General features: G+C 37.7%; 1 protein-coding gene across 6 annotated transcripts; it reads left to right on the plus strand.

Moving 5' to 3' along the window:
• Positions 1–334: 334 nt before the first annotated feature.
• LOC139967907 (uncharacterized) lies at positions 335–20452 on the plus strand. 6 transcript variants are annotated; one of them, XM_071972229.1, is made up of 13 exons: positions 381–5144; positions 6023–6170; positions 7111–7709; positions 9675–9746; positions 9867–10070; positions 10265–10441; positions 11212–11277; positions 11724–11792; positions 12042–12101; positions 12800–12871; positions 13208–13261; positions 14360–14557; positions 19536–20452. In XM_071972229.1, the coding sequence occupies exons 3-13, from the start codon at positions 7665–7667 to the stop codon at positions 19641–19643; spliced, it is 1125 nt and encodes a 374-aa protein (XP_071828330.1). In that variant the 5' UTR covers positions 381–5144; positions 6023–6170; positions 7111–7664; the 3' UTR covers positions 19644–20452. The 6 variants fall into 6 exon arrangements, 4 of the variants coding, with proteins under 4 accessions (XP_071828584.1, XP_071828501.1, XP_071828330.1 ...); XM_071972483.1 differs by lacking the exon at positions 14360–14557 and having other exon boundaries at positions 378–5144; XM_071972400.1 differs by lacking the exon at positions 9675–9746 and having other exon boundaries at positions 379–5144.
• The last annotated feature ends 3771 nt before the right edge of the window (positions 20453–24223 follow it).

The following is a 24223-nucleotide window of genomic DNA, read 5'->3' on the forward strand; positions in this document are numbered from 1 at the left end:
TTAGTACTGCCATGAGCCCAAAATAAATTTCTCCCACAGAAATAACTTTACTTTTGGGATTTGAGGATGACCAATTTTGGCTTTGGCCCACATACAGATAGTCAAAACACGGAAAAAACGTCATGTTTATGAATTGTTAGTGAAATACAGCGTATGTCCTTACAATAAGTGTTATTGTATTATTGTAATGACTAATTATTGACTCGGCTGACAGAAAACTGTTTCTCTTTTAGCTCTGGTTTCAAAAGTTAGCATATTTCAATGTAAGTAGAATTCCGGTCAGGAAATCATCGAAAAGCACTTTTATAGTTCACGCGATATAACAAACAAACAACAGACGATTTGATTCCTATCAATATCACAGGCGTGGCTATTAAAACTAAATAAAGATACAAAACGTGACGGGGAGATTTCTTGGAATGAAAAATCCAAAGGATAATACGGACAATTTCCTTTAATTAGTGTTGAAAGGATTTTATTACGATAAGAGAGTACAAGGTGTATATCATTATAGGAATATTGTGTCAGGAATAGATGTTTCTATATACTGTAGTATTGACAATATCTACAAACCTTAGCATGAAAACCTAGTCATTCGACACAGCTGTTTTGTTGCCGATTTGGTTGTGTATTATTACTATTATTAATATGTAACGACGACAATTATCGGACACATTATACGTAGCTGGACGTGGTTCGATGATAAACTTATCAAGGTGTCCAGCAAAGATCTTCTATTCGAAAGTATTGTGATGGAATCGAGATTTATCTTTGTCAAATTCAAAGTTTTTCAAAAAAATAAGTATCTTCATTTCTAATTATTTTTTGGGGAAATGTGGATTACATTTCGTACATGTGGACACATCACGCTATAAGGACTAAACTTGACGACGTAAAGCGAATACACATACCATATTTATATATATACATATATATATATGTAAAGAAAACTCATTGTATATGTGTTTCTGCTCACGTAAATATTACAATAGTCGTAACTATGTACGTGATTGATTGCTTACTAAAGCTTGGAGTCCTGGCCAGCGTCGTCAGTGGTGTTCAGTCCTGCCCGGACGTACTCGGATGCTTTTGTCAATCTACGACTTTCTTTTGCAATAATACAGTCAACCGTTTAATTCGTATTCCACAACAAATTCCTCCTGACACTACTGTATTGGATCTCAATGGTCATGGTATCGTCAACATCAGTACCGAGGACTTTAGTGCTAATGAAAACTTGAGAAAAATTAATCTTTCTAAGAATAGTTTAGAAACTGTTGAAGATGGATCTTTCTCGTCATTGTCACACTTGAATGAAATTCGTATGTCGACAAATAATTTGACCCAAATCAACTCGGGTACCTTCCGAGGGCTTATCAGTCTACGTATACTTGATATATCCAAGAATCGTATAACATTTATCGATAACGATGCCTTCCTAGATTTGCACAACTTAAAAACATTACGTATTGATAGGAATCGATTATCGTTTGTCTCCAAAGAATTGTTTCGCAGTCTTTCCCAACTGTCATTTGTCCGCGCTTGGGGGAATCCATGGACTTGTGACTGCAGTTTGTGGTCATTTATCCATCTCCTTAATTCTCTTGACGTTAAGAATAGATGTCGGTTGCCCGTTGAATTAACAAATGTACTGTTTTCTTCTATATCTCGTCAAAACTTCACATGTGACGATGGAGACGCCTATACCAGGGAAGATTACCATTCCATTGACCTGATGTCCACAACGATTAATATTGAAACAGTTGCTACGACTGAAATGACGTCACTTGTGTTTGAAGATGAAACAACCATGTTGATAATCAAACTAGCAATGTTGTTTACGTTTCTTTTGTCTCTGCTAATATTGCTCACGTTTGCAGTGATTAGATATAGAAAGCGTTCTCGTTCCAGGGAGTCAGTGATGGGCTCTTTCGAAATCATAGATAGCCATGCAAAGGTTGAACGAGGAACATGTAATGACACAAGTATTTACTTGACACCAACTTGTGTAAGGAAGGATTTTTCAATCAGCGATGATGAAAAACCTGTTAGTACAGACAAATCTTCTCCTACAAGTCAAACCGAGGATGTCGCAATCCCTGATCAAAATGGATCATCAATTCTACTGACCGAAGATATGTACGAAAATATGAACGTGGTCAAGAAATGTAATAATAGCTTCAAATTTGAAGAAATTAAATTATTTGAAACAACAAAGGTAAATGGTGAAGGAATATTTGAGGTCAAGAAACAACGACCGCAATTATCATCAAGCAACAGCAGAGGTTCACTTAGTCTTCCCTCAAACCAAACAGTGAAAGATACATTCTTGGAGAAAGATTCAACAGGTATCGTTGCTGACGAGAAATTTGGAAACTGGGACAATTGTAAAAACGAAATTTTTAACTTGACACCGATTTATGCAAAAATTGAAACTGGCAAAGGAGAAAAGGAAACAGAAATACAAGCAGCTAAATTATCGTTAGATTCAAGCATTGATGGAAGGTCTCTTAGTAAGAAATCCGTGAAATGCGGGGTAGCCTCAGATAAAGCATCAGATCAAGAACTGGAAAACCTAAAGAGGAGTACGTACGAGAATATATAAAGTGTGTGTGCGGCGGAAGAGGGTTGAATCTGAGTAGAGGGTGTGTGTGATGGGGGGGGGGGGGCGTCGAGGGGAGTAATGTTTGAGTAAAACCTCATCAAAACCTCCAGATAAAATAGATCACCGGTCCATTCTCAATCACAAATCTCAGTACTTGAAGTTTTTCCAAAAAAAAATGGCCTTTTGAATAACATACTTTTTAGTTGTCCACAATAGGGCATTTGATTTAGTGACAGCTTTTTTAGTATCGCGGCAGAATTGAGGCATTCTTCAAACTTCTGTTATTTTCCGACCTTTACTACTTTAATTAGTAAAAGGGTTAGGCTATACTCTGAAGAATAGGATCGTGTATTTATTTGTATCAACTACAGTCCTTCGCTGAGTTTTAACCGGTATAGCTTTGGTGAAATTGCCAATAAAACACACTCAAAAACGATATTTTAAAGTTTAACATTTTAAAAATGATTGTTAACAAATTTAGGAATCCGTTTAGGTAGATATGTAAATATATAACATGGTTAGAATTTAGGTACTATTGAGATAATTATATTTAGGTAGACTGTAAATATTTGCTATAGGACTTTTCTTAGCACAATTCGATCAGATCTGTTCGGCCCAAGACCAAGATCACCGCCAGTCCGTCGTTGCTAGTACTATATACCATCATGGATGTAGACGCCAAATATGGTTGGGGGGGGGGGTGGGGGCTGTTACGATATGCCCGAAAAATGTAACCAATGTGGAAAGGCATACTGGTGGGAACCAAAATTCGAAATCGTTATAAAAAATGGCAACAGTGATATATATCACAACAAAGTATTGGACATGGAAGGAAACCAAGGAGTATACAATCTGTGTCAAAATTCCACAACATCAATGTCGGATTAGTCGGGCAAGTTTATAACGTTAGTCGAAAAACATGAGGCTGAGTTTTCTACAGAACTACTGATTCTCATCAAACAAGATTATGACAAATATTGCTGTGCCCGAAACAATATCAGCATAGTGCCCGAATTTTCACGGAAATATCTTCGGGGGTGGAGCTGCAGCTCCAGCCTCCTACGCCTATGACTACTATTCAAAATGGCTCCGGTACTAATATGAGTACACTGATTCGCGAATACGAATACGAGTACAAATTACCTATGTTAGAGTGAGAGCTTGTACGGACTCACTACAAGTTTGGTCAAAATATCAAATGGTTGCCGTAGTGGCAAACAGTGACTGTCAGAAGGCCTACCTCATATGTCATTTAAAGATATGCATGAAGTTTCATAGTTTTCATGATCATGATATCTATACTATTCTCCAGGTGGCTTAGAGATGGAATATGGCTACGTTAGACGACTTACGAATAATATGACGTGTTACGCATTAGAACAACAATAACAGATTTGTTCGTCGTCATCTTGTGTTTCCTATAATTATTGACTTATAAAGAAAGTACATGAATCACAAATGAAATCTGGTTTCTCATGATTGCTTATATTGAAAACAGAATCAAAGTTCAGTAGTGGTGTTTTTTCCACCGATTCGAAAGGATCAATTGTTGCCACGTCAGTGCCGCGGACACGTAGGCATAAAACTCTTTGCTGTCACATTGAATTAACTGAAGTGCAATTAAATACTGTGTACAATTTGATGCAAGAAGACTTAACAGTTTGTACGACTAACATGGAATTTACATCCCACTGGATGCGGTGTGCACATATAGATTCGTGTGTATATAACCGTGTGCATATAACACATGTAAGTACTGCAGGCTATAACTTGTTTATAATGGGAGTTTTCTAACGCGAATAACTCACGAAACTGTCCTCCAAAATCATGCTTCAAATCGCTCGTATTGACAGTATGAACAGTCCCTCACCTTTTAAGTGATAGAAACATGATATTCATACTGCATGTAAGCCTATACCTCCTATGTCATATACAAATGTGCAGGAAGTGTCGTCAATTATATTTTCATGATCATGATACCTATACTATTCTCCCGGTGGCTTTGAGATGGAATATGGCGACGTTAGACGACTTACGTATAATATGAAGTGTTAAAGCTTTAGGAAAACACTAACAGATTTGATCATCGTAATTTTTCTTATAATTATTGACTTATAAATTCTGGCAAATGCACTATTTCTAGCAAAGGACTTATTCTCGCAAATAGATGTTTGTGGCAAATGACGTTATAGCATACTATATAAATACACTTATTCTGATAAAAGCGTATAGTCATAACTTATCACGTGATACCGTAAAGGAAGTACATCTACCGGGATCTGATGATTGCTTATATTGACAAACAGAATCAAAGTTCAGTAGTGGTGTTAGTAAACCCACTACATGTACCTTTTTGTTTAACTATTACCACGTACAGCATAAGGCACCCACCGCTACGAAAGGATTGGATCGTGCCACTTCTATACTGTGCACAATTTGATGCAAGGAGACTTCACAGTTTGTACGGCGGACATCAAGTTGAAATACACATCTCTTTGGATGTGGTGTGCACATATATATTGGTGTGTATATACCCTATGTAAGTATACTGCAGGCTATAAATTGTTTATCATGGGAAAAACTGTCTTTCGAGTAGAACATTTCTTGGCAATGCAGCCAGTTGGGACAGTTTTCTAATGCTAATACCTCTCTAAACTGCCCTGAGGCTCCCATTCATGATTCAAAGCACTCGTATTGACAGTATGAACAGTTCCTAACCTTTATCTGACAGACACATGATATTCATACTGCTCATACTGACAATACAAGTACATTGACGCAGGACATGAAAGTACAGTATATAGAAAGAATTGTCCCAAGTATCTGCTATAACAATGGAAACGATATAAAGATGATGTAACGCTTTAAAAGATAGTAGCAATTTCATGAAAAATTATTAATTGTTCAGTTAATATGTTATAGCTTTACGGACACCTAGGAACGACATTGTACTTACCACTCAATCAGGCATTAGAAATCATGAAAATAGCCCCATGGTAAGCCAGGTAAGCCTGACTACAACTTCAGTTTTAGTTACATTTTTGTCACTGAAAATATACAGATCGGCAGTGAGGTTCATCCGAAATTTCACAAATATTTACTGCAGTACTCGTGAACAATTTACTAAGCATATATACTTTCAGTATAGTAACCTGGGCAATACTCCGCACCCTCACACAAATAACTGAAAGCGTCCATATATAATGGTCTAAATTAAATAGTTTTCAATATACGCATTAACACGTACACAGCCTTTTCACAGGGCGGGTCTTAACATCAATTATTTTACCCATACACATGTGCTGAGACACATCAGCAAGGAATTTTGAGAAGCAAATCGACGCCCATGTGAAAATCATAGTTTTTAAAACGACTCATACCATGTAATAATCTGTCGTAACGTTTTGCACCTTCTAGACCACCTGTTCGTTATCAGTCTGAGCGAAGGAATTAGAGGAGCTTTGATACACAGTTATGGCGTCCGGAGGAGTGAGAGATAATGTAGTCTATAGTGCTTTAATGTTCTTCAGCGACAGTAAGAAGAATAGAAGCAAGAAAAAATCTAGTGAGTAGAATCTCCTTAGACCTTCCTGTCAGCTATTTGGTAATCGCAGAGTAAGTTACAGAAGATTTAGCAAATATCGTCTGTGTCAGTTAAAACGTACGATGTTGTAAAAGGTTTGCTTGGCAAAGTATAAGAGCGAGGGGAAAAAACGGCTTTCAAATTTACTTTCGACGCTCTGTACTATATATGTCTCTTAATATAATTACGCTGCAATTCTCGTTAACTATATAACAGAATTTACCCCAAACAGGACATTGTTATGCAAGCAGTACATCCAGTGGCGGACTGGCCACACGGGCATTTGGGCAATGCCAGGTGGGCCGGTGGCCCGGTGGGCCGGGGAGCCTGGTAAAACTTACAGCCCATTTTCACAGTATAGTTAATACAATGCAGACGGGCTGTGTAGACATATATGTTTAACTGTTGGAATCAGCTCATGAAATCACCATGTTAGTTAGTATGTTAGTTCGTAACAGAACGTGCTATTAGCAACCCGTCCGTGCTAATGGATTTTATTTAGGCTATCTTCAATATTTTTCAAGCATGTTGTCACAAAATGCTTGAAAAACTAAATAAAATCCAGTCTAAAACATATATTTTTGTCTATTTTTGTTAAGGTTTTTATCTTTGCTCAGTTTAATCAAGTGTGGCTTCTGGACAATGATTTTTGGGTCATTGTTAAAGGATTATTGTAACCTACAAAATTGAGAAATAAAGCACCATTTTGCATCTTAGCTTAAAAAACTTTCAATAGGGAGGGGAAACCCCCTCCCCTTAGACCCCTCCCCAGGACTGCGATCACTATGTAAGTAGCATATAAATGAAAAATGGGCCGGTCTAGGTGGAAAATGCCCAGGCCGGTTCTAAGACCCAGTCCGCCCCTGGGTACAACTATAGGACGAACCAGAGTACAACAAAACTTTCTCAATATAAATTTCAGATTTTGTGTCGAAACCAGTCAAGTTCTATCAAACAGCACAGTTACACGAAACATTCGATGTTCAACAAGAGGACCACATATTGCACATACAGACGAGTGACAAGTTAACGATCTTCTTACGATGCAACAACGTGTTTATCGTACATAGACACAGGGACGGTGCCGTCGCTGTGCTGAAAAATGCAAGGTTTCAACAATCCAATCCTCCCGTTACGCTAGATGGTTCGAAATACTCAGTATTCATGGAAGGTGTTGGGATGACGCTTATGTATGCCGTAGCACTGGAAAACTGTAAAGAAGGATCCGGAATAAAAGTAAACACAAATGATGTAGTTCTCATCTTGGCAATTACCAAGGGCTATCATTTTGTTGCGATAACACCATGTTTGAAAGTAGTTATTTTGCCTACTGCAATGTTGAGAGTTCTAACAAATCCCAGACGATTGTTGAGGGAAGGAATGACACTCAAAATGAAATCAATGGACGGGAAGTGAATCCAGGAGCTCTTCAAAGCCACGGAAGACCTGTTTACCTGACGAACGAAATATGGTGAAATGGTTCACTTGCATAGTTTCGAAAGGGAAGTAAATTTTGACGTGGTAAGTTGTTCATTCACTTTTATATATAAGTGCCTTCGCACCAGTCACCTTCATGGGCTCAACATTCAGGAAGGACATGACTAACTTTTATTCCGTCCCCCCCCCCAATCCCTCTCCCCTTGTTCCTCCCCCCCCCCCATCACTCCTCTTCTCATAGCTCTTTTCCACCCCTTTTTCCCCACACCTTTCTGTCTTTGTCCTTCTCCAGTTTATTCCACTTCCCATAATCCTCTCTTTGTCCCTCTACTGTTTATCTCCTACCTCTCCTCTTCCCCTGTTGGTTTCTTTCTTCTCTCCATCCCTTGTCCGCTAATCCCCTTACGTCTATCTCTTTGTGTTCACCATGCTCATTAACCTGTCTGTATTCTGTGCGTGTTATTGTCCCTTCTGTCACTGTTACTTGTCATTTAGCCTTTGAAGAAGATCCTGCTAGGATCGAAACGTCAGGCCAACTTACTTTTACACACTTTTATATATAGTAACAAACCGATGGTTTTGGAGTATCTGGATAGACGTGTTAAAAGAAGAAAAGCTGTAAGAGGCTTCCCATGGAAGTCCCTGCGAAACATAGAAATATATTTTGCCAATTCAGTCACTTCTCAAATCGAACTTTCCATAAAAACTTTAGCCATTGAAAAACCGTGGATTAAATAATACGTATGTTTCCCCCAGGGCCTTCGGAAGGAAAGGGTAATATGAAACGAACACGATCATTTACGTCAAGGTATCACATCCCAAGATGAGATTTATGTGTTCCCATAATTCTAAATCGCTGAAGCAAATCCATAGGGATTTTTAAGAAACCACCAAATCTACATATCTGAAAATAACGTAATGGACAAGCGAGGTTAGCGTCTGCTGGAAAGAAGATATTATATCTAAGCCATATTCACATTTTTGCAGTGATGGGTGCCAAAGTTAAACAAATAATTGTCTTTAAGTTTGCTTCTTTAGTCGATATGCGTCAGTGCCTCATCCACAGACAAATTTACAATTCCATGATTTCGAAATATAGCCTCAAAATGACATTTATGAGGTAAAGTATGAAACGTTTGCACCATGGAATCTTTTTACTGTTCAGTATACATAGTGATAGGTGAACTTTATACGTCAGAATATAATATTACGTTTTTTTTTGCAAATGAATTATTTTTGTTGGAAACCTGCACACCCATGTAAAATCATCTTAATCAAATTCTACACTCAACTTTATCGGAATATGTTCTCAATTTGTTTGAACAATTTACCATACTTTGTATCTAACAAAAGATCGGTTGTTGAAGCAAAAGTTGCATTTTTTTAAAACTTTGTTTCTCTAGAGTTGCTTCAACCAAAGCCGATTACAAAGTAACACATGCGTGAATCTGAGCGTTATTTTACTATACTATTCAAGGTTTAGAATACCAAGTTGCATGCATACTCAAAACGTGCAATTGACTTCGTTATTATTGACCTGGTCAAGGTATAGGATCGTCTAATTCCTAACAAAGATAAGCATGTATACATTATTTCTTACGTTAGCCTATCCAGCAGTAGCATGGATGTAATTTGTTGTACGTGAGTTTTGTACAAAGTAACCTAAAGTGATACGAATTCATAACTGATATGTCAATTTAGGGGCTTTTCCGACAACGCAACCGTTAACCTTTCAGACGGATGTAGGACTGCATCTCTATAACTGCGGCACGGTACCCGCTTAGTATGTACAGGCGATACGGAATAACAGGTAGAATTGAAAAGCCCGAAGTCCATTGAATGTATATATATGTATATATATATATATATATATGAATGAGGTAAGACAGAAGGACTTCACCACGACAGTTTCGTCCTTCTGTCTTACCACATTCATCGTGATCTTATCAAGCGCTCGACTAATACTACTTTACTGAAAGATGCTATATTCTCTCCATTGAGATGAAGCTGTGACTTTCTTCTTCTTCTTCTTCTTGGTTTGGTCAAAAGAGTAATGTTTTACGAGATGCTCCTCCGCTTCCGCCTCCACGCCTGCCACCGACGGAAACGAGCCAAGTTCAGGTAAAAGTATAATCCATTGTTTTATCTTCGTTGAGTTCATTTATTGATGGCCTTGGCTATCCTGATATAGTTCATCAATGATGAAACTAAAGCAAGAAGTTTGTTTGTTGTATTAATCAGGAAGAGAATACCTCGCGGGGAGAACATTGGTTTAAAGGTCGCATATCCCGTGGGAAGGCTGAAGAGCTACTGAAGGATGAAGGCGACTACCTGTTTCGCTTCAAGGGTCATGATTCAAACACGATTGTTTTATCACACTGCATTGGAAATGAAGAGTTTAGGCATGTGATTGTCTTGGAAGAAAAAGAATCATCGTGTGAAGAGGTATGCGTTTCGATCTAACTTCGTCAACTATTGATTTTGTTGTCCTGTTGAATAATGAAAAAAATACATTTGAAATTACAATTTAATATACATTGAAGGGTTACATATTATGGATACTATATTCGATTATATTCCGATAATATATGATTCCTACATTATGTACAGGCTATACCATTTATATCTTGATAACTCAGATACGATATGAAGGAACCACGGCAATCCACCAACGTATCTTAGATTTTGCCAAATCGGCTGGACTGTCATTCCAAGATGACGAACCGATTCGGCTGGGAGGGGCATCGGTGAAAGCAGTCAATCCATACGCGACATACAGTGACATAATAGCAAGAAATGATGACAAGCTATTTAAGGTATATATGTGGCTTCTGCATCGTGTTGTAAGTTACCTACCGCTACGTATATGACATTGATCTGTAGTAAGTCGGGTTATGTCTGTAGTAAGCAGGATTATGTGTGCATGTAGTAAGTCGGATTTTTTGTGTGTTAAAGGTGGGTTATGTGTGTAGCAGGCCGGATTATGTGTGTAGTAAGCCGGATTATGTGTGTAGTTAGTCAGATTATGTGTGCATGTAGTAAGCCGGGTAATGTGTGGATGTAGTAAGCCGGATTAAGTGTGTAGTAAGTCGGATTATGTGTGCATGCAGTTAACCGGATTTTGTGTGTGGTAAGGAGGGTTATGTGTGTAGCAAGCCGGATTATGTGTGTAGTAAGCCGGATTATGTGTGTAGTAAACCGGATTATGTGTTTATCAAACCGGATTATGTGTACGTGTTTGGCGGATTGTGCAGCTGTCTTATACTAATTTATTAACACGTTCGTATAGTATTTGATAATAATCCACCACAATATTGCTGACGCGTGCATTGTTACAAACGGTAATGTTCCTGTGCTGAGCTGTCGAACGAAATGGCGTGAACTTGTCCATATTTTCCCTTCCCCACTCCATCCCCAACCCTCTGACAAAGTATGAAGGCATGGTATCAGGAACTAACAGTGACTCTGGGCGTGGTCGCACGGTCTCCGTATACGTTGTTTCAGTAGATGGGACATTATGGATGAATAAATAACTAGATTTTATCGTTAAGTATTGATTACCAACATGTCTATTTTTGTGCTACAGCCACGCCAAGGGGCCCGAAAAGGAGATACAGAAGACACATATGAAGAATTACATGAACCTTACCTGGTAAAATAACCTTGTCTTTGTTTGTTTGCTCACAGTGTATGTATAAACATAATGTGTGTATTTATATATGTGTATATATTTGTAAGTGTGTGTATGCACATATATGTATATATATATATATATATATATATATATATATATATATATATGTATATATATATATGTATACATATACATATATATATATATATATATATATATATATATATATATATATATATATATATGTATATATATATATTTATCGCATGAATCGTATTATCGCATCATGTAAATAATTCCTTTGTAACATTGAGCTGCAGGCATAACAAGGTAGTTATCAAATTTGTAAATACAAATGTGTACCATATATATATATATATATGACACTCTTGCATCAATGAGATGGAGTAAAAAAAAGAACATTATCTATATGGGAAACTTATCTGCATGTTCTTATATCACAGCCATGCCCAATGATCGGGCAAAAAGATCATCCAGAGCAAAGACAAGTTGACCCAGAGCCACGAAGCTTTGTAAGAAAATTTAGATTTATAATTTTATTTGTAGAAATTAAGAACATCGGTACCTTTCATAAAATTCAAACAGAAGCATGTTTTACGAGTTTCAAAGATATCCACGAAAATGAATAAATATTGTGAATTCTTGCAGATTGGGTACAACAGTTTAGCCTATACGATTCGTTGATTTCCTATTTCATTTTCACAACCACAAACACAAACACAAATTTTGAATTTAAACCTCTAAATTTCTCTGTTTCGCAGACAGCAACACCACTTCTCACAACCAGTTCTTCCGTGGATTATGGAGGCTATGAAGTCGTGGTAAGGTAACTTTTATTTCAAAAGAGCAGAATAACGTATAAGATTATAGTATCACGAAGCAGCCTTTATACTTTTGTATTGTGTTGAGAACGTTATAGAAAATGTTAAAAGCTTCCTCTTGTATATAGTTGTAAATGGATACCAAATAATTGAGTGAATTAGTATACCATTGACAAAATTGTCAAACATTATAACCAATTGAATAGAGAATACATCGCATAAATGCTGCATTTTCCGCAAAAACGCAAAAACGTTTCAGGCGATCACAGAGTGACATGCATGTTCAAAGTGGGGTTGAGGAAGTTGGGAGGATACAGCCTCTAGACACGGGATCAATTAGGGTGCACGGGAAAAATATTGGGCAAAGAATGAAATATATTTATAAGATAATGGAGGTTGTAAAAAGAAAGAGCCCACCGACGTAAATGTCCATTGGACCTGTCGATTGCGCAATATTTACTGAGCCATGCCATCATTAAGTGGCGAGAAATTTGTGATATGTCTTTCACTTTTTCTTGCCAATTTCTTATCTAATATTTATTGACTACTTTAACAGATAGGGCTCGGGTGATTATGAATGCTTGCAAACATTATAATGATTACGAATGTTTGCAAACATTATACAAAATATCATATTTTCAAGATATCATCACAGTTAGATTTGTTTACGTTTTCATTTGAAAAATATCTTTACACAGGTTGCTCCAGAAAACTGTAAATGTACAGAAGAAAGTAAAGAGATTGATAGCCTCTACAACTATATTAAAGAGGTAAATTTTAAACCAAGCATCAAGGTTAATATAAAGCAAGATTCAAACCATATATATAAATATATATATAAATATAAATATATATATATATATAAATATATATATATATATTTATATATTAATATATATATATATATTTATATATATATATATGTATATATATATATATATATATATATATATATATATATATATATATATATATATATATTTGTGTGAGTGCGCCTTGGCCTTAAACAGGACTGTAAACCTTCAACCTCAACTGAACCAAGATGACGTTGACTAACAAGGAAGTTTCTAAAACACAGTGCATGTACGTTCTTCATTTTCTTACAGACATTTGATGCGAGTACTTTAGAGGTGCTACGCTTTTTGAGAGAACATGGACATGTGAGTATATGCATGCAGCTGGTAAAGAGGATAACATTTGACACCTAAATTAATTTTCATCTGGTAGAGCGTTAAAGAACACTGCTGTCGGCCCAGGTGGTTTTTATTTTTTTACACCTTACAATTTTGGAGAAATGACCTATTGTTTACATCTGAGGATTATCGGTTTAAGTGCAGATAGATGGATTATCGGGTTTAGTGCACATAGATGGATTATACTTAGTCTAAAACAGAGAACATCATGAGGTCAGTTCCTCATATCCAATACAATACACAATAGGAAACAAAAGACTTTTATCAGTGAGAATTAACAATGTCATAAACCAATAGATTAACATTTATGCCTGCGCCGAGGAGCTGACAGCGTCATAAACTTACAGGAACTCAGGATTGACAACAGGTGTTTTTTTCACCGATTAACAAAACGGGTACAGGATCCTGATTCTCACCAATAGTGTGATAGACTTGCCAATCATATATGACCATATAATGACCCTATCATGGGTCAGAGTACAGATACAATTGTTGTATACGGGAGTACGAGTACTCAATCTTGCATTAGTATCAATACTCCATATCCGATATAGCCTAGTACGAAACAGGGAGCAAGGGGGGTCTCGCCCCCTCCATTCTCCTCGACCGTAACCCGCATCGTATAATTCGGGTGAATGGTGAGGTGATTTGTTGCAGTCCGGGTGTACAAGAGTACTTAATAGCACAACCATGCATGCGTTTAGACTTCGTTGTAAACTTAATTTATCATAGTGTAATTATGCCTCAAAATTCACCTGCATTCACGTTTAAACGTCTTACTGTTTTCGTGAGAGGACTTGCACACACGTACATGGAAGTCGACAGCAAACCCCCTTAATGATAATTCTTGGTTCACTCCTCACCCTCTTGTTAAAGTTCAATGCTCTACCTAAATCAGTATGCATGGGTGGGTGGGGGGGGGGAGGAGTATGAGTACGGACTCTAGTGGAAACTCATAAAAAGAATCAATTTACGTAAATATGTCTGTACTTTTAACACGTCTAAACGAAAGAGTTGGTTTGGTCCTACCGACATATTTTGTATTTCTTTGAAACCAATGTTTAGAAATGTGTCTCTGACGACATACACTCAGACGTAGCAGACCATTTGGTAGAAGCAAAATGGGATGAATTTGGAAAGCTCTTAAAAGTTCCGGCAAACATACGACATCGTATACAGAAGAGTTCCGAAGACATTTGCGAGAGAACCGTCTCACTTTTGAAAGCGTGGCATCAGAGACTGGGCAACGGAGCAACTCTTGGTGTACGGTTTGATATTGATTGATTGAAACCAGTGACGGCATCAGAATTCCAGAGGGACGGTAGGGTGACTGAGGGTTGGGGGGGCAGGTGGATGGCAAGCTTATAGTTTGGGGCGAATACTTTGAAAGTTCAAAAATGAACCAGCAGATATGAACACATCACGTACAAACTTCCGGAGAGAGGTGCTTTAGTTTAGTTGTTTTACTGGAACCCACTGGTGCCGCCACGGAGTGAAACACTCCTGATGTAGATCACTCTTGGCATTATCTTGAAATATCCAATCTTATCTGGATGAATTAAACATACAAAATACATTTTTAAGTGCAAAAGATAGAATATAAACGTTGCTAAACAGCATCGTATGTTTAACTTCATCGTTGATGTTTAACAGTTTAGGGGGCTTGGAAGGATACAGTTAGACGAGGCAGGTTACGGCCCCGCTGGAAAAATTTTCTTGGGCCGCGAGAAGCTGCTTTTATTGCCCTATAAACGCGACCCGAATAACAAAAACGACAAGGCAAACAATGCATATTTATAGGTCTAACTTTTTAGAGTTCGCACAGAGGGTAGCATACTCCCATTAAAAACCCCATTGACTTACACACTAAATCACAAAAGTACTGTGGTCTCAAAGTCTAGATAGAAGTTTTCACTAGCTAAACGCTACCCATCACCGGATAGCTGACAAGTTGGCCTTTCATGGCCATATCAATGTTCCGTATCATGACCATGTAGATGTTTTGCTATCCGAGCCGGAAGTTTTCGTCACTTGTAAACAAACCTCTTCACTCAGTGGTAAACAATTTTTCTACGCAGCTCCTGTGAGGCCTAAAGAGGTTTAAAATTGCCTCAATTTACCCAATTTTCTCACCACATGTACCTTCCATTCATGCGCCACAAAAAACTAGATCATGATTGATAACAGGTCAAAAAAGATGTTCTCCTGCTGCTTTCTTGCACTTTTCCTGAAGGAGAACAATCGAGCGGATGGATATAGACTCTAATAGGAGTATGCTACCAGAGGACTAATGCTTACTTGTAATATGATATTTCAACACAACAGCTTACCAACGCGCATCGGAAGAACCATATGATCTTGCATGTTACCATGTAATGTTATGTTGCTATTTCACGGTAGTAGATACATCCTTCAGTTATGTGGTCAGCGCATTGAGTACAAAGTTCCAGTGTGGCCGGCAAGATCCATGTAATACCGACTCTTGCTTTAGGACAATGATATGTTAAACCGACCGTTTTACTTTATTATTCGATATTTGATGATAGTAACAGTTATAGTTTATTGATATCATCAATTTAATTGCTGATATCATCAGTAGCGTAGGTTTCAGTCGAGAAAACTGCAACATATATGGTGTTTTTCACGAATGGCAGTTGGCATTTTTCAACGGTACACGACAAAAACTGCCCGGTCTTAACGAATGTAACCGACTGATCGCATTTCACTTGTGCATGTGACCAAAACGAGGACAGGGCCTTAACAGAAAACAGTTATTGCATTAGCCTTTGTAAAGGCGTATTTCGGCCAATTTTTCTTTGCTAAATGCGCTGGGTCGATCCTTACTATTCATCGCGCTCTGAGCGATTCCTCCTGTAATTGCTTCTCCGTGTGTGATTCGCTCTTCCTTTGATCGCGCCGGTCTCTGTGAAGCGTATGTAGAAAGGGGAGGAAAATATAACAGCCGTGGCATCAGGTTCCTACTGTTATGTAGGTAGACCCATTCGCGTCGGTCTACTATTGTATTCGCTGATAAGTCGTTCAGTGTGCGGGCGTATGGCAAGCCGTTTTACTTTTTATTCGATATTTGATGATATCATCAAATATTTGGTGATATCAGCAAATAATTGTTGATATCATCAAATCATGATATCATCAAATATTTGCTGATATCAACAATTATTTGCTGATATCACCAAATAATTGTGGATATCAGCAATTCATTTGCTGATATCACCAATTCATTTGCTGATATCACCAATTAATTTGTTGATATCATCAAATAATTGCTGATATCAACAAATAATTGCTGATATCAACAAATATTTGCTGATATCAGCAATTATTTGGTGATATCAGCAAATGAATTGGTGATATCAGCAAATCATTTGATGATATCAACAATTATTTGCTGATATCATCAAATAATTGTTGATATCATTAATTATTTGCTGATATCAACAATTCCAACATATCACTAATTCATTTGCTGATATCAACAAATCAATTGGTGATATCAGTAATTGATTTAATGATATCAACAAATGAACCGTACATATCACTAATGCATGCTTTTGTTGATATCACCAATTCATTTGATGATATCAACAAATCATTTGCTAATATCAGTAATTCAACCGTGACGATGATATCAGTAATTCAACCGTGACAGCCCGTCTTACAAGCATGCGCACACGATGTCAGTGTACTAAGCAGTACATTCAAATGACAGTGACCAGACAACAGGGTACGGGTAGCGTTACTTTCACCTTGGCGATGGCGGTACACTTGATGAAGCACAGATCGTTATTGACAGAAGTTCTCGGATTTTGGGCGAAGTAGAGAGGCTCTTAACTGGCAATGAGATGCTTCTGAAGCGAAAGAACGTCTTCTCCAAAGCAAAGAGAAATTTAGAACGGATTAACGCGAGCATCGATGAGCACAGGTTCAATTCAATAGCAGCTGTGCTCGATCAGCTCCTTTCCATCGCAGACGGACAGGCACAGCCAGACGGAACTTTGCAGCCATGAGCGGCGATCATGGGGGGGGGGGGGACATATTTTAGGTGGGGGATATAGTATCTTATATCCCCCCCCCCCAATATTTGGTGGCATAGTTTTTTTTTTTGTGGCTATAAATAGAAAATAATGCGTGAGATTATTTATCCAAATCCTATTTGGCGGTGGCTAAAACTTCATCCAACACATGCTCCATGAGGTAAATGACTCTTCGTCGTCGTTTCTGTGACCTGTGACCGTATAGCATGTTGTCACTCATGATTATTATCATAATGTCTGTACATCTCTTGTGTATGAGTGTAAGTACGTACAATCATATATATGATCCACATCGATATGGGTTCACTGGGTTTCCATTTGGCCTGTTTCCTACAAGATTTCTAACCGCAAGCACGTAGCCAAGGAGGGGGGGGGGTGGGGCGAAGATATTTTTTGTCGTTTTTAACGATATCGTTAAAAAACGACAGTTTTATATTTATAATATTTGTACAAAATAAATTAACTGTGTCTGAATTTTCGAAAATTCCCTGACCAACATTGTTCATCATACTTCCCTCTACTCGTGCCATTTTGACCGGTCTGTTAGGGGTTTTTTCTATATTGTTTGACCATAGATGAAATTTTGTGCAACATTTATGGATATGTTTTGAAGTGAATTTATAATTCAAATTCTGAACAAATAATGGGCTTCAAACCTTGAAAAGTGGGGCTGACGGGTATTGTATAGGCCGTTACGTAGTATTACCTTCCAAAGCAATGATCCACAGGAGAAGCGATGAGGTCGAACATGATGTGTGACTGGTGACAATCTTGAAAAAGGTTATGGATGGAAAAAACTATTGGGAAAACTTGATTCTCAGGCCAAAGTGTACAACTTGTTAATCATTTTCAAGCCCGAGAAGTGCCATTTCCTGTGATCTGGGGGGCTATCAAACCAGAAATTTTCTGTGGCGCTCCGCTTAGATAGTAATTCGATCGCGCCACCCGGGTTAGAAAATCCTGGATACACGCCTGTATTTATATATATATATATATATATATATATATATATATATATATATATATATATATATATATATATATATATATATGTATACATACATATATATATATTCAAAATAACGAAGTGCGCGAACAATTTTTATTTGGGGGTGGGGGAATTGTTATGCGTCTGCACCCAAGTTAAAGTCCCCCCACCCCAATATTTGAAACAAATCGCCGCCCCTGGTTGCAGCCACCATCGGGGAGCCAGTCTAATTGTCACATTTCCCAGCCTGTTTCTGTCTCCCGCCGACCAGGGTATACTTTTTACATTTTGGTATTACATATTGAGCTACTTGACCAACCCGATATTATTTTTCATAGGTTTATAGGCCTGGCCTACTCGGTGCTTGCCCAACGTTTGTCCTCCCTGTCACAAGTGCATGAGTAGCCACGGTACCTCTCCCAGTGGCAGTGGTAGTACTGTGTAACTTAGTCCCCTTTCCCCTCCCGTTGATCGCTATAACCAAGGCTGAAATTAACCGCGCACTAGGCGCCTTTCTGTGCCCGCTACCAGCCAAACAGCGCCCTTAAGACCCAAAAAGAATGCCTGTTGATGGCGCTCGCTTCTAATTCCTTTTTGTAGACGTTGGTTCGATACGCTTGAATTACTGATATCAGCAAATGAATTGGTGATATCAGCAAATGAATAGTTGATATCAGCAATTCCAACATATTGCCAATTCAATTGCTGATATCAGCAAATCTTTTAATGATATCACCAAATCATTTCATGATATCAGCAATTAATTAGTGATATGTCGGAATTGTTGATATCAGCAAATGATTTGCTGATATCATCAATTCAATTGCTGATATCACCAATTCATTTGCTGATATCAGCAAATATTTGTTGATATCAGCTATTATTTATTGATATCAGCAATTATTTGGTGATATCAACAAATGAATTGCTGATATCAGCAAATGAATTGCTGATATCAGCAAATGAATTGCTGATATCAACAATTATTTGGTGATATCAGCAAATAATTGTTGATATCAGCAATTATTTGATGATATCATCAAATCATTTGATGATATCAGCAATTAATTGTTGATATCATTAATTATTTGATGATATCACCAAATATTTGATGATATCATCAAATATCGAATAAAAAGTAAAACGGCTTGCCATACGGGCGGCATAACAAAACAATGTTTATATCGTTTCTTTACAGATACTCGTCGACGCCCTTGTGAAGGTTGAACTGAACGAGATATCAATGCTGTTAGAAGACTTGTGTGAGACTGTGCGATTATGTGATTCACCACACGACCAAGAATAGAGCTCTATGCATGAAAAATACTTTTGGAAACGATTTACCATACGTCATATACATTCAAACAGCATTATGCCCTTTCCAAAGAGACATGATACACATTTGACGTAACCGTATGCGCGTCATGCGCGCCATGTGAAGTGCTAGCTCAGTGGATAACGCCGGTGCCTTCCAATCATAAGGTCCCCGGTTCGAGTCACTCCAAGATTAATGTATGTCGTCTAGTTACAGAGTTGTTGACAATTCATAATCATGGACGTTAAATATGAATGTAAGAGACTGACTTCGGTCAGCTTGCGGCTTTGATAAGCCAATGAGGCTTCTTCGTGAGTTCCTACTTGCAGGAGGATCTAAAATACATATACATACATGTATACATGATCACACAGCCACAGTGTCGATGCAAGGGGACTGAGGTTGAGAGTGGATCAATTCATTTTTTATATATTTTTATATTAGGTTATAGCCAATCTCTTGACCAGCGTGCCATATGTTATTTCGGTATATGTATTTAATGTTGTAAAAATAAATATTAAAAAGACGCCCCTGTGTTATACAGGTAGTAAATTATGTTATTTGAAACATGTGTATGTTTGTTAGTTAGTTACATTACACGATACACAATATGAAGCAATTACTGGTATTAAGGTTTTATGTAAAGCATTGGTTATCAATTACTACTCAACATTACGTCGCCGTTTACAATATGATCATAACCATTGGCTCGCACCGAGTAGTGTACTTACTTGGAAATAATTTTTTAAATTTTCATTATATCTTGTAGTTAAATAAATTTCACATGGCTAACTAGTTAATGATTCTTTATTGAGTCTCAGTAAAGAGGAGTAGAAATTTTAGTTTTCAAATATTTTGACACACCCCCTCCCCCCCCAACCCCCCCCCCCCAAACAAACAGAAAACCAGTATCAATGACTTTTGATCTACATTACTTCTACATGAATCATACAGGGAGAGTTGACAGGTCTTTTATGTGCGTCTGCATTCACTACAAAATTCCTGCCTTTATTACACTTTCCAGGGAAGAATATTATACCTCACAACAGCAAAAGTTTACAATATAGCCATTTCCTTCGTCGACCCATAGCTAACAAAACCTTTGGTCTCCGAAGCGCCATTTGAAACATCGCACACCTTCGATACCGATCGCTTCTCGACCTTTTGGCTAAGATCATATGTAGTATCTGTTCCTTTTCGAGGGGAGTGGTGATGCACACCTAACGATGATCACACAGTCACAGTCCCGATGCAAGGGGACTGGGGCTGAGAGCGGATATGTCGTTTGGTAGTTTGGTTTTCGTGCCCAGGTCCTTTCCTGGGCGACTTTTTCTTAAAAAGTACCTTCGATACCTTACCACTTTCATATACGATAACAAATAAAGCCAATAATATTTTCTATCATCCATTTCAAACTTTCGGCAAAGAAACCGTTACGATGCTTGTGAACAGTCTACCTGTAGTTGTCGTAGAAAGGGGTTAACGTTCATTTACAACACCGTATATCGCAACGCTGTCTATTCGATGTGTTTAACAGTGCATACAGCTGCAGAAGTCCCATACGGTTAGTTGTAAACAATAACCGTGACCTCTACTCGCTTGCCTAATGCCCCCCCCCCCCCCTTCGTTCTTGATCCGGCATGCGTTCCCCAATGTGAACCCGCCCGGGGTTAAGTTTCATTACCTCCCTAGGGGATGACGATATTCTGATCTCCCTTGCGTTCTCAAATGTGAACAAGGCCGAAGCCGCCGGCGCGTATTCCTCCTCCTCCCCCTCCTCCACCCCCGGTACACCTACCGCAAAAAGCATACGATTTCGGGTAATAAAATTTTATCAGTATTAGAATATTTGAATTGAGGAACAAAGATAATTTTGATATGATATTGATCGTTAAAACTTTGCCATCATCTCAGGTTTAATTGTATGCCGTTTTATTGATTTATTTTTAAGAAATGACTAATTAACATCTGTTAAAGTATCTTGACCACTGGACTGGGGAGTTTATCAGATGATGGTTTAATATATACCGTACTACATTTAGGCCTGCACTGAGGAGATAATGTCACCAATGCCAATTAAGGCTTTAAGGAAAATATCATAGCTATAGAGATGGTATATGTATAGAGAATAGTGATATTATTATTTTTATATATCTCATTATGTGACAATGGTGTTTCATACTATAGCAGAATAAGTCTGCTAAATTGGTTGTCGAATTAATGACCATTTCGCGTTACACAATGCTTGCTATTCCACTTCTTTCACGGTGACATATCCAGACAGAGGATGGATCAAGAGATTTACTTCCATATTTGGCACATTGCAACGAGTTTAGGATGTTAATAAAACATGGTTGGTTTGGCCAACACTTTATTTCTTGAAAGTTTATTTCCCCTCTTCATGATATTACGATGAAAACGTTGCATGAATTAATTAATGGATACGTCATCAAAACTATGCAACTTATTGTTTTTTTTTACTGTAAACGTCAAATTTATTAAAATTATTAAAATAAATGTTGTAACTAATCGATATTGGGAACTGACGCGTGTTTACTCAATTATACGTTTTATTTACAATATGTATATATATCAAGTAACGTAATATTCTTGCAATTATCTTTATTATATATATATATATATATATATATATATTTATATATATATATATAATATCCCTCGACATCACTTGACTGTTTACATTATTTTATCTTTGGATGATTGGCACAGAATGTACTTAGAAATACTTTCAATTTTTTTTTTTAATATAAATAAACTTCACATGAAATAAAAGGGAATTTATTCTTTAGTTTGTCTCATTCATATAAGTTTTATTTTTTTAATTATTCTATTATAAATAATAATTAGCAACGGAATTCTTCTATATGATTTATGCCCTAAGAATCACACCCTGACACTTAACTGCCTTCATTGTAAATACAGAAAGAGACTCCGATAACCCAAAACGTAAATAGTGGGCACAAGCATGTAAATTACCAACAAGGATTACCTTAAGGCTTTACTCATGGACGACAGAGCCGAGAGCATCTGTCGTTCCCGAATAGCCAGCTGGTTTCCCATGTCATAGATTGCAAGAACCGATTATATAACTGAGACGTAAAGGTTTTTCCATTTTAAGAATTAACAAAGTGACCTTTATTGTTTGTTTGGGTATTTTTATAAACAAATTCCAATACTGGAATTATGGATACGTTATGTACACGCAATTTATTTGGTTGGGAAATTTTGAGGTATTTATTTTTGTAGCTTGCCTCCTCAATCCAAAGTTCCATGTCCCACTGCCCCTCGACTCTTGTGTTCCCGCTCCCCCTTCCCTCCTACTCCAATTCGTTTGCGCCGTCACTACATGTCTGTGTCTCCATAAGATGCTTATCTTAGATCTAAAATCATGCACAGCTGCTTTAAAGGGTGAATATCTCACGAGGATAATATTTGCCAGCTATACAAAAGACGTCAAGTGTTTACGAGAATCATAAATTATTTTTAGTTAATTAGTAAACTATGGTGAGAATTAAGACTAGCGCCCTCTTTATTCAGTGAAACTTTTGCAAGGCGACTGTAATGTATTATGTAATACGGCCCTATCAATGCCTATGTTATGAATATGATTATGAGCTAAGCCTAAGGCCTATAGTGGTGTTTGTCTGTGGTTTTGAGCAGAGCGTTCAAACTTTCTGGCCTATCGCCTTCAGGTTGAAGGCGATTTTCGCCTTCAGGTTGAAGGCGATTTTCGCCGTTTATCTGTGGCTGCCTTTTTTTGGACGCTGGTGTGCTGGGGGGGGGGGTGTTTCGTTTCGCTGCGTGCTGGTCGTCCTTTAGTGGTTTTTTGAATTGATGAGTTGGATGGTTGGGGGTTTGTCTCTGCAGGTCGGTGGGCGTATTTACTTTTTTGGCTCGCTTGACTTAAGTTTTGTTGGTCAGAATGGGATGGTTGGGTAGTGTCTTTTGGCCATGACGTTTTGGATCCCGCAGGGCAGCTGCAGGTCACGTAAAAAGCACTTTCTGGCCTATCACCCCGCGATGTGCAAGAACTATTTAGTGAGGTTGTAACGCTTCGTGGTGATGTTTACAGCAAAGAAAGGACGTGTGTTATTAGTATTTATTAACTGAAGGCATACCAAAGCAATGTCCGTGTTGATCTTTCCTTGTTAGTCTATGGATATTAGCCTAACGATAGACATAGTTGAGGGCCTAGCCTCAATTGTTTCGCGTGGCTTCTAGTCTAAATGCCTAACTTAAAAGTACTGTATTACTGTAAGACCTAACGTTTGTCACACTTTAGCCCAACTATTGTGTAGCGTTAATTGATCGGCAGGCATACACATACTAGCATAAGCCCAAATACTAATGGAATATTGACAGACCTGCTACCCCCATAAAGGTGTCAATCTGGAGATTTCTACTTGAAAAGTAAAACTAACTGTTGCGCTAACATAAATAAGAGATCAGAGATTGGTGCTTGAAATCGAGAGCCTTTAAAATCTAGTCAAATCAAACTAATTGTTCCCAAGTTAAGAATCATTAATTAGAGAAAAAAAAAATCGAAGGCC

This window comes from Apostichopus japonicus, chromosome 1, assembly GCF_037975245.1.
Source record: "Apostichopus japonicus isolate 1M-3 chromosome 1, ASM3797524v1, whole genome shotgun sequence".
NCBI lineage: Eukaryota > Metazoa > Echinodermata > Holothuroidea > Aspidochirotida > Stichopodidae > Apostichopus > Apostichopus japonicus.

Coding starts and splice junctions, on each gene's coding strand:
- LOC139967907 (XM_071972229.1), top strand. CDS start 7,665: ATGGTTCACTTGCATAGTTTCGAAAGGGAAGTAAATTTTGACGTG. Junction 12,872..13,207: donor TCTACAACTATATTAAAGAG/GTAAATTTTAAA, acceptor ATTTTCTTACAG/ACATTTGATGCGAGTACTTT. Junction 13,262..14,359: donor TTTTGAGAGAACATGGACAT/GTGAGTATATGC, acceptor ACCAATGTTTAG/AAATGTGTCTCTGACGACAT.